General features: G+C 43.9%; 1 protein-coding gene across 1 annotated transcript in view; it reads left to right on the forward strand.

Annotated features, from left to right (window-relative positions):
- The window catches only part of SERINC5 (serine incorporator 5), a 129,998-nt gene that overhangs the window by 50,396 nt on the left and 67,548 nt on the right, over window positions 1–12,054 (forward strand). Inside the window, exon 2 of the mRNA XM_032277285.1 lies at window positions 11,649–11,816. Coding sequence (XP_032133176.1) covers window positions 11,649–11,816 — 168 coding nt within the window. The remainder of the gene's footprint in view (window positions 1–11,648; window positions 11,817–12,054) is intronic.

The raw sequence follows: 12,054 nt of genomic DNA on the forward strand, positions 1-12,054 counted from the left end.
TGGTATATTGGTATATCCTTCTAGTTTGTTTTTTGTTGTTGGTGCTGATCTATGTCTTGTTACATTTTTACCCAAAATGATGTCATACTTGATACTATTATGTTAACGGTTTTCAGTTTCTACAGTGTGGATGTCTTTCGATGGCCGTACATTTTTCTGTATAACCTGTATCATCATTTCAGTGGGTGTATTATATTCTGTAATATGAACCTTTCATAATTTAATTGATCTTAAATCATACTCTTTTTATTGAACATTCAGGTTTCTTCTCTGAAACCACATGTATTAGATGTATAATAGATGTCATATAGATGGTCATTCTTATGTATATCTTTGTTTTCTTGCTTAGGGTAGAATCAAGGTTTCTTGTTTACTGCGGCATTCCCAGGAATTAACAAAGCACATAGCAGGCATAGAGTATAGTAAATATTAGCAGAGTGAATGAATGGCCTTGTTATCGCCATAGGATTAGGAATAGGGCTTTTAATCAGGGGTAGGACTTGGTGAGGCAGGGAGCTTGGTGATTGGGGTGGTTGAGCTGCCTGGGGCAAGGCACTAGAAGAAGCCATCCAGGTTCACTGAGGCCATTGAGAGGTTGTATGTGAGACAGGAAGGGACACAGAAAGGGAAGTGACCTCTTCAGATACTTACTGAATGCTTACTGTACACACAGGGACAGGGAAGAAAAATTGCTTCCTTTTTCCAATGTAGCCTGTCTCCCTTCTATAGGAAACCGAAGTTCAAAGCCAGTTTCAGGCCAGTGTTACCTGTCTTGTTCACACACCTATGCCAGTAGTAAGTGAAGAAGAATGGCAAAGAGCCTACCAGATTTAAATAAGTCTAGCACTTGCCGGCTCTGACCTTAAGCTGCCTAACCTCTCTGAGCCCTGCTCTCATCTCTGTAAAATAGGGATGATTGTCAGTCGGTAATAATAATAGTTGTATCTTGCAGAGAGCAAGAGATGAATAAGTGTTAACTATTGGTAGCTAATATTATTGTGGATTCAGTAAGCTTTCTGTTTTTTTTGAGACAGAGTCTCTTTGGCTGGAGGGTAGTGATCTCGGCTAACTACAACCTCCGCATCCCCAGTTCAATCGATTCTCCTGCCTCAGCCTCCCAAGTAGCTGGGATTACAGGTACCCGCCACCACATCCAGCTAATTTTTGTATTTTTAGTAGAGACAGGGTTTCACCATATTGTCCAGGCTGATCTCGAACTCCTGACCTCAAGTGATCCACCTTCCTCGACCTCCCAAAGTGTTGGGATTACAGGCGTAAGCCACCGCACCTGGCTGATTCAGTAAGCTTTCATAGGTTGCCGTGTATTCTTTTGTATGGGGGAAAGCCACTGTAAGCCCCAGAAAAACCGCATGTGTATGTGTTGAGTTTTCCAGAATACAGCCATTTGTGAATTAGGAACTACCTGCAGCTACACTGATTGTGCAGAAACTCCTTATTGAGCAGAGGAATTTTTGTGCTTGTTCTCCTAGCTTTTAAGTTGCACCATGTCATTGCATAACCATCAAGAAAAGACAGTACCTGGCACTGTGGTGCCACTCAGCCCCCCACCCCGCCACTGCCCTCTTATAGTGGAAAGAAAGGTCTGTCTAAGCTCAGTGGAAGCTGTTTCTGAGCTTGGGATGGGGAGAATATTGCCACAAGTGTTTGTTGTTGGGTCCAGAATTTCAATGAATGTTGCTCTTCAAGGTAGAGAATTGTTCATTTCTTCTGCAGACCACAATTGACTCAAAGGTAACCCCAAAGCTTCAAAAGAGAAGGAAGGGAATGAAGCCCTGACCCAGCATGGGTAGTACTATATATTACTGAAGGATGTGGAAATGTGTAGTTAAAAGATGCAGTGCTGTTTACTTGAACAAAAAAAATTTGAACCCAGTTTTAGGTTTTTAATGCTTTTTTTTTTTGAGACGAGTCTCACTCTATCACCAGGCTGGAGTGCAGTGGTGTGATCTGGGCTCACTGCAACCTCTGCCTCCCAGGTTCAAGCAATTCTCCTACCTCAGCCTCCAGAGTAGCTGGTACTACAGGTATGTGCCACCATGCCGGGTTAATTTTTTTATATTTTTAGCAGAGATGGAGTTTCACCATGTTGGCCAGGATGGTCTTGATCTCTTGACCTATGATCCACCAAGCCCAAAGTGCTGGGATTACAGGCACGAGCCACCACACCCAGCCAGTGCTTTTCTTCTGTTTCCTTGGTGCCGCAGCCTCCCAGCATGCCCAGGAACGCCTGAGTTCTAACAGCTTGGTCAGTTTCAATATTTGAGGAACTTCCCCGCTGTTCCCCGTCCCACTGCTGTTTATTAAGGAACAGTATTATGATTTTTGTAGCTCACAGAAAACTCTTAATGTCTTTCCTTAGTTTTGCTAGGTCTCCTGTATTTCTACAAGTGAGGAAAAGGGACTGAATAAAGGGTGGTGTCATACTTCCTTTTACGGTTTGGACTTAGTTTAGGCACACGAAGGAGCAAGTCTTTCAGAATAGTTGCTTTCCACATGGCCAAGGAGTTCATACTCGCCCAAACTCAAGCATTGAGGCTAAAAAATGTGACCCACCTTTGGGATCATTCTTGTGACAGAAGTATCCTAAGCATTTATTTGCTTAGGACACTTCATTTGGAAGTGGAATAAAGGTATCAGAACATATGTGCTGCCTGGACCATTGTCATGAATGTAAGGTGTGAGCTGGTACCGTGCAGAACATAGACCATGCAGCAATAGAGTGATGCTTACATTACCTGTGTGTCAACAAAAGAAAAATCAGGCTTTAAAATCAAGTTAGTTTATTCACAGGTTTTGCCGAAGATTGCCACCTGATAGTCTTTCCGAAGGTTTCTGTTAGACTGCTCCAAAGGAGAGTTTCAGCCCACAGTTTATAGACAGGTGATGGCAGCTCTTCCACTGCTCAGAAGTTACAACAGATGTGCAAATAAAATGATTCAGGGCTGGGTGCGGTGGCTCACGCCTGTAATCCCAGCACTTTGGGAGGCCAAGGCAGGCAGATCCTGAGGTCAGGAGTTTGAGACCAGCCTGGCTAACATGGTGAAACCCCGTGTTTACTAAAAAGACAAAAAATTAACTGGGTGTTTGGGTGCCTATAATCCCAGCTACCCGGGAGGCTGAGGCTGGAGAATCACTTGAACCTGGCAGGTGGAGGGTGCAGTGAGCCAAGATCGTGCCACTGTACTCCAGCCTGGCGACAAAGCGAGACTGTCTCAAAAAAAAAAAAAAAAGGGAAAAAAGTGTATATATATTTCAAGTGATTCAGGCAAGAGGCTTGGGAACCTGTGCTGTGTGCTGCTGATCATCTTCAGGGCATTCTTCTGGAGGGACACACTCAGTCAGAGTCAGGGGCTTTGTGAAATTCTGCTGGTAAGGGACTTTGTAAAATTCTGTGGGTAAGCGGAATAAGCAAACGTGGCTTCTTTCATTTACCATTTTGTCTCCCATGTGGGGTGCTTAAAGAGCTTGCCGCTGCTCCACTTTTTAGTTCTTGCTTCTCTTTGTGGTTGCTTTTCTCTCCTCCTTGCTGTGGGGTTACTTGGCATGCTTGCCTGTTGCAGTTTGTTTTTCAGCATCTAAGAAGTTATGGATGCTAAGGATATCCAGTTACCTCTTGTGGAGTTGACAGGAATGTGGTGTGATGCCACCATGCTATCTTTCCATGCCTGTGGCAGATGGCACTCATTGGTCATTATACTCTGCCTGCTGAAAAATTCAGCCTTAAGAATCCTCCTCAGCATAGAGTTTCTGGCAGCCGCTGCCCTGGATGTGAGATGAATCCTATTCATCTACCACCTATTGTCTACCTGGGCTCTTTCGACTTGCAGGTGGTGACAACCAAGACCCAGAAAAGAAGGTCACTTTGCTGGAGTTGAGTCCAGGTTCTCGGATTCTTGGACCTGTGCTCTTCCCAGCAGCTTGTCCTCTTGGTTACTGTGACTTAACCTGGTAGTCAGGCCTTTGGAACTGTGAAGATAAGACTTGAGAGAGACAGACAGAGACCCTTTTATGATTAAGGTACATGTGTTGTGTGTGTTTGTGTGCCGATTTTGTAATATGTTTGGCCTTCTTCCTTATTCTTGTTGCCAACTGGAAATTCTGGGTGATGAGGTATTGTGCTTTTTATTTAACAGAAAAAGCACTTGAAAGTTACTACCAGCCCTAGCTCATGTTTCTGTGAGCATTTCCTCACATACCTAGATCAATGCTTGGAAGGACCATCTGTGCCCAAGGCCGGTGGGGAGGACAGAGAGGGAGACATATTTATTTTCTGTAGTTATGTGGGTGTGTGTTGCAGGGCTGGTCTTTGGATTGGAGAAAAAAAATAACACTAAGCAGGAGGCCCCGCTTCAGGTAAGATAAGCCAGAGCTGGCTTATCCTTTCATTTTGATTATTTGCCCCAGCAAGGACAAAGCACCTCCTATTTGGAAAAGCCTTTGCCATTCCTGCGGTTGGAGGGAGGGTGTGCCAGGCTCTTTGAAAGATTTTTCTTTGCAGTATGTTTGGGGGAGGGGAAGCGTCTTCAGAAAGGAAAAACCCCAACACACAACAATACCACATTTGCAAATGCTTTTATATCAGTGTCGTTCAACTTAGTTGCTTTTCTTTTTCTTTTTTGAGACAGGGTCTCTGTGGCCTGGACCAGACTGCAATGGTGCAGTCTCTGCTTACTGCAGCCTCGACCTGCCTCGAGCTACTTGAGAGGCAGTCCTTCTGCCTCAGCTTCCCAAGTAGCTGGGACCACAGGCATGCACCACCACGCATGGCTAATTTTTGTATTTTTTGTAGAAACAAGATTTCGCCGTGTTGCCCTGGCTGGGCTTAAACTCCCGAGCTCAAGTGATCCACCCACCTCAGCCTCCCAAAAGTGCTGGGATTACAGGCATGAGCCACTGTGCCTAATTTGCTTTTCTCAATTAGTCCGTTTTCTTTATGTTTTAACTATAAGAGTAATGCATACACACGGTAAAAACCCAACCAGGAGAGCAGAACACTAAATAATAGATGTCCCCTGTTCCTCCCCACATTTAGGCCTGTTCCCAGGCAGTCAGTGTTAGTGGTCTTTTATGTATGCATATACACCACATATGCGTATGTAGGTAGATATACAAAATAGCAGGGCGTACTGCCTGTGTTAGTTGGCTGGGGCTACCGTAACAAAGTAACACTGACTGGGTGGTTTACCCAACAGAAATCCAGCTTCTCACTTCTGGAGGCCAGAAGTCCAAGAGCAAGTTGTATGCAGGTTGGTTTCTTCTGCAGCCTCTCTTATCGGCTTATAGATGGCCATCGTGTTGCTGTGCTGTCCCTGTGTGTGTGTCCTCCTCTGTTTTTTTTTTTTTTCCCCCCAAGACCAAGTCTTGCTCTGTCATCCAGGCTGGAGTGCAGTGGCACGATCTCGGCTTACTGCAACCTCCACCTCCCAGGCTCAAGCAATTCTCCTGCCTCAGCCCTCCCAAGTAGCTGGGATTACAGGCACGTGCCACCACACCTGGCTAATTTTTGTGTTTTAGTAGAGAGGGGGTTTCACCATGTTGGCCAGGCTGGTCTTGAACTCCTGTCATTGTGATCTGCCTGCCTCAGCCTCCCAAACTGCTGGATTACAGGTGTGAGACACTGGGCCCAGCGTCCTCCTCTTATAAGCAGTCCTGTTGGATTATGGACCACCCCAGTAGTAGTATTTAACTTTAAACACCTTTTCATTGAGACAGAGTCATGCTATGTCACCCAGGCTGGAGTTCAGTGGTGTAATCTTGACTCACTGCAACTTCTGCTTCCCGGGTTTCAGCGATTCTCATGCCACAACCTCCTCAGAAGCTGGGACTACAGGAATGTGCCACCATGCCTGGCTAATTTTTGTACTGTTAGTAGAGATGGGGTGTTGACATGTTGGCCAGGCTGGTCTTGAACTTCTGGCCTCAAGCAATCTGCCTGTCTTGGGAGTTGGGATTATAGGTGTGATCTACCCAGCCTGGCCTAACCTTAATTACCTTTTTAAAGGCCCTGTCTGCAAATACAGTCACTTTCTGAAGTACTAGGGGTTAGCACTTCAACATGGGAATTTGGGGGGACACAATTTGGTCTAACACAACTGACGTATTGTTTTAAAATGTATTTCATTGTATAGGTTGTAATTCATTCCTGTGTAGCTGGAAAATAGGGCTGTTTCCAGTGTTTATAATGAACAACCTCATACCTAAATCTCTGTGCCTTTTTGGAAATGTATCTGTGAGAGGAATTTCTGGAAGGATTGCAAGCATTGCCTCCAAAGATATTGTTGGACTCCCTTTTGCATGTGTAATGTTACCTCCTGTGGAGGAGAGTGTGTAGTATCTGCAAATTGACACCCTTAGTATTCTCTGTGATTCAGCGCTTGCGTAGGAATTGAGTGTAGCTTGCAGTTGTGAACTTGGTCCCATGGAGGGATTGCCAGCCACTGTGTTTGAGGAGTGTTGTCACTGTGACTTTACCATACATTATTCAGCCAGCATCCATTTACTGAGCCATTGGTGGGCAGGTACTGTGTTGTTTAGACTTTTTAAAAATAGGCTTAATATTTTTTTAGAGCAGTTTTAGGTTCACAGCACAATTAAGAGGAAGTTACAGAGAGTTCCCATATGCTACCCCTCCCAGCTGGCACGGCCTCCCCCATTATCAGCACCTCCCACCAGAGGGGTACCTTTGTTAGAATCAATGAACCTACCTTGACAGATCACTACCACTAAAGTCCATGTTTTATATTAGTGTTCTCTCTTGGTGTTGTACATTCTGTATTTATTTGTTTTTTATATGCTGACTTGTTCAGTAAAAGCTGTATGCCCTTTTGGAGCCCAGGGTAATGAAACCGTGGCCCTTCTCTCCAAGCTTGTGAAAGCACCAGTAGTTCCAGCCAGGAATTGACTTTTCCAGTTTTGGAAGTGAGTGACATGCTCAGTGTCTTACCCCTGTAGTTGGCAGGGCCTGGATGTGAAGCCATTTTATTCAGAGTTATGCTTCTCCAGAAACAAGTGGTCAGACAGCAGCGTTGTGAGATTCCCTAGATGCTAACATAAATGTTTCTTTTATGGATGCTGTTTTTAATTTCTACCTGATGTCTATATCAATGTGTAGCTTAAGATAATATGGATGTACCCTTAATTATTGCCTTAGTTTACTTTGAAGAATCACTTTTGGGCTAGTAGAGAAAGGCTAGTGCATTCTGATATTTGGAATATGTGTATTCCACATACATATAGGCACATACAAATATATATACATATGTATATTTTTAATACTATAGCATTGTATAGGGTAAGAATAAAAATTAAATTTGGAAAATTAGATCCATACAATGACATATGACTTCAATGATGGGATAGGGTTAAACCAATAGGGCTTTCTTTTTACGTTTTCCACAGTCACATTCCTGCTGTTGCTATTTGTCTTTAGATGATTAAATTCAATTAGGCTCACAGTGTGTATGTATCTGTTCATTTTTCCCTCTGTGGAGGTAATAGTAAGTTTAAATGTTGATTCAGCTGTGGAAATGTTTTATTGTGGGAGGCATTAACTATTTCCAAAATACTTATTTTCCCAAATATAATAAGTATTTTGTTGATCACATTTGAACTTGAAATACAGTGAGAGGTTATCTAAGACCACATGGTAACTTAGAGAGTGAGCAGCCAGCCAGGCATGGTATCATGGCGTCCTGTGCTTGTAGTCCCAGCTAAGGCTGAGGCAGGAGCATTACTTGAGCCCAGGAGTTTGAGAGAGAGTTTAAAGAAACAGAGTTTCACTGTGTTACACTTGAGCCCATTGTAACACAATGAAACTCTGTCTCTTTGACAACAACAACAACAACAACAACAACAACAACAACAACAAAAATCGGCGAAGGAGGCAGTTGGGAAAGGGTTCAGGAGGCAGAGAAAAGCCACTGGGCATGTGAATGGAAAGAGGTCAGTAAAAGCAGAGATTGAGAACATCAATGAAGGAATTGTAAAGCAAAGTGGCCCATAAAACCACCCACACATGCCGTAATGTTAGGATATCACTTGTGTATTCTCTTATCTCAGCCCAAGTAGAATGTTTTCTTTCACAAAGCGGTGGCTTAATTTTGTGAGTCAAGAAGACTCCGGAGGAAGCTGGCTTGGAAAACTGGACATAAGATGGAGAGAGTTGGTTAGGAAGAATTTGAAGTGGTGAAACAGTACAGAATGACAAAGGGCTCAAACAAGGACAGTCTCATGAAGTAGATGAGATAACTAGGGAAATGACTGTGATTCGAAGATCTGTCATACCATCATTATGGTATGTTGTCTTACCCAGATGCCTGTGATCTTAGCTCATTATAAGTGATGTTTATGGTGTAGCATTCTAATTGATGCTTGTCTTGAAGCCTTGCAAAGTCTCAAACTTCCTTCCAAATCATTATCAAAAGATTGAATTGTTAGGTTTTAGGTTTTATGTAAAATACAGTGTTAATACATACAGATTTTATTGTAAGTTGCAGTTTATGGCCATCTCTTGTAGCATTCCCCGCTTGTATAACAGGGACTGCTTTCTGGCACCAGGTGCGTCTGATTAGGTTATCCAAGAGAACATAGTGTAAATACTTCTACCACCCCCACTTTATAAACGAGGAGTCTTGAGTTTTTAAAGGGTGAGTAACTTGCTTGTGGTCCACAGCTAGTAGGTGGCAAAGCCAGGCCACAAAACCAGCCAAGCTGACTTTGAGCCTGAGCTTTTAATCACCATTCTCTATTGCCCTGGTGATCCACTTTCTCCAAAGAAAAGATGTGTATGCTGTTAGAGGTATAGCAAGAACTCTGTGCTCCTCTGGGCCCAACTCCTACTCATTAACCTAAAAAGCTTACCATTTGGGGCATGAAACTCTGGTAGAAATGCGGTGTAAAAAGCTCATTTCTTTTGAGCTTCAAGTTACATGCTCTCATTATTTCCTACAAGGGTGAATGGCTTGCAGGCATAGCCTTTCCCATCCCAGCGCCCTAGGTGCTTGTACATTCATCCCTAGGGTCATGGATTTTGACTAGTCCCTTTTGAAATGGTTTAGGGTTGATGATCATGTTGTCCTGAGGTGTTATCCAAGCTGGTTGTCTCAGGACCAAGAAAATTAAAGATTAATGTGAGGCTGGGCATGGTGGCTCACACCTGTAATCCCAGCACTTTGGGAGGCCAAGGCGGGTGGATCACCTGAGGTCAGGAGTTTGAGACTAGCCTGGCTAACATGGTGAAACCCCGTTTCTACTACAAATACAAAAATTAGCCAGGCATGGTAGCGTGCGCCTGTAATCCAAGCTACATGGGAGGTTGAGGCAGGAGAATCGCTTGAACCTGGGAGGTGGAGGTTGCAGTGAGCCAAGATCATGCCATTGCACTCTAGCTTGGGCAAGAAGAGTGACACTCTGTTTCAAAAAAAAAAAAAAGATTAATGTGAACACAGGGGTGAAATTGGAGTTAATGAAGAAAGCTCTCTGCAGCAGAAAGGAGGACTTGAGTGGGTTGCTGTATGGGAAACTCCCCTGATCTCTGTAGTTGTTTGCATAACTTCCCTTATCTGTGAAGCTGTCTGTGTAACTCTACTTATCTGTGCAGCCTTGGGCATGTCTTGGGTAAACACAAAGTGCAGCTTCTCATTTGTATAACTATTTTACAAACGAGGTTTGTTTTAGGTAAGCCTCCCCTCTGCTCACTGTGCAAGTTCTCACCAAGCCCACTGCATATATGCCTGAGAAGGGGAGGAACCTTTTCCCTGGGAGCCTGCTCATCACTGAAAGAACAAAAGGCTTCTCTGTTGGGTCCCTCTTTCTTATCAGTGCAGGTTCAGTTTGGTTTTTCCCCAGGCAGCTCTATTTGTACCTGTAGCTGTGATTTTTCAGGCTTTCCTTGAGGACTAGCCTTAGCTGTCTGCCTAACTGATTTTTCCTTTTCTTCTCCCTCACATTCTTGGGCCCAACTTTCTGTTTTTCATGTTCTTCTCACTTCACTTACTAGTTCTTGACTTCTTCTCTTGCTGTTAGCTGATTCCAGAAATCTTTTTGTCTAAAGAGTCATGATTATAATACTTCAGATGAACTGTGGCTTTTCTGTGTAATAATTGGGCATCTCCCAAGCCATTGATGACTGTCATTAAAAATAGCACCAGAATGATTCTGATGAAAGCTTTGTTCACACACCAAACTGTTCCTGTACGTCCTGTGGTCAAGGAGCCTAGGAAGAATAGTCATCTTTCAGCTTGGAAGGTCGACCAGCAGAAGGCCTGGATGAATGTGGCTCAGTACAGGACACCAACTGGGCATCCCACAGTTTAATTCAATTCTGACACTAACTACCTAGAGTTAGCACAGACCCTACAGGGTAAGGGCTCGGTTCCATAAGACTTTTCCCATTTCAGATGCCAGTTGCAAATTTAGGCCTTCCATGCTTCTGACTGACCAGCTATAAATCAGGGGTTCACAGAACCCCCTCTTTAGGTTCATAAATTGGCTAGAATGGCTCACAGAACTCAGGAAAACTCTTTACTGGCGATTATCAATTTATTATAAAGGATGCAAATGAACAGCCAGATGAAGAGGTACACAGGGTGCTGTCCAGAAGGGTCCCAAACGCAAGAGCATCGTTCCCATGGATTTGGAGTGTACCAACCTCCTGGCACACAGATGTGTTCACCAGACTGGAAGCTCTGAAGCCCGTTGATTAGGGTTTTTATGGAGGCACTATTATGTACATGGGGCTGATTAAATCATGGACCATTGGTAATTAGCTCAGTCTCTAGTCTCCGCCCAGGTGTGTGCTCCTGAAAGTTCTGACCCTCTAAACCACATAGTTGGTTCCACTGATAGGCAGCCCCCTATCCTGAAGCTATCTAGAGGCCCAGGAACAGTTGCCTCCATACAAACTCTGGTATGATTGAAAAGGGCGTTAGTAGCGAAATACTCTCCTGTTAATCTCTGTTGCTCAGGAAATTTCAGAAGTTTTAGAAGCTCTTATACCAGACCAAATTTCATATATATATAAAGTAATGGCAAAAACCACAATTACTTTTGCACCAACCTAATGTGATGTTTTTCTTTTTTCATGGTCATGTTTTTCTTTTTTCATGGTCGTGTTTTTCTTAGAGCTAGCCTCCCACGTAGCTGGGACTGCAGGTTTGTGCCACCATGCCTGGCTAATGAAAGAAAAAATGTTTCTTAAGAGATGATATCTTGCCGTGTTGCCCAGGTTGATCTCAAACTCCTGGCCTCTAGCGATCTCACCTTGACCTCCCAAGCTTTAACCCCAAAGCTGGGATTAAAGATGTGAACCACTGCACTGAGTCTTGTTTAAAAAAAAAATTATATATGTGTGTGTGGGGGTGTGTGTGTGTGTGTATGTATATGTAAAGTATACATTAGATACATTATATATATATATGTGTGTATATGTATATGTTTATATATATATTTAGAGACAGATTCTTGGTGTGTTGCCCAGGCTAAACTTGAACTCTAGTCTTAAGCGATCCTCCGCCCCCTCCCCCCACCCCCGAGTAGCAGGGACTCCGGGTGTGTATCACAGTGCCGGCCATATTTCTTAATCTATGGCAGTATTGTGCTCTGAGTGCTGTCTTGTGTTCCTTTTCTAGCTGGCCTGCTGCTGTGGGTCTGCAGGCTGCTCTCTCTGCTGTGATTGCTGCCCCAGGATTCGGCAGTCCCTGAGCACCCGCTTCATGTACGCCCTCTACTTCATTCTGGTCGTTGGCCTCTGCTGCATCATGATGTCAACAACTGTAGCTCACAAGATGAAAGAGCACGTAAGTTTGTCGGTGTCAGCTCATCCTATTTCCGATGTTCGATGAGGGTGTGTGGGAGACACATGATTTAGAGGATGGGGCCCATGTGCCCCCATGTGTTTTGGGGTATACCTGGTCTCCTTGAACCTTCCTGAAGACTGTTCTGTGCTTTCCAAGATCCAATGCCTTCTGGCTAAACAGGCAAACCAATCAACAGCTTGATCCTTAGTAGTAGTGTAGATGCTATCTGATGCTTTTG

Source organism: Sapajus apella, unplaced genomic scaffold (genome assembly GCF_009761245.1).
Source record: "Sapajus apella isolate SASKATOON/1434 unplaced genomic scaffold, GSC_monkey_1.0 scaffold1, whole genome shotgun sequence".
Classification (NCBI taxonomy): Eukaryota; Metazoa; Chordata; class Mammalia; order Primates; family Cebidae; genus Sapajus; species Sapajus apella.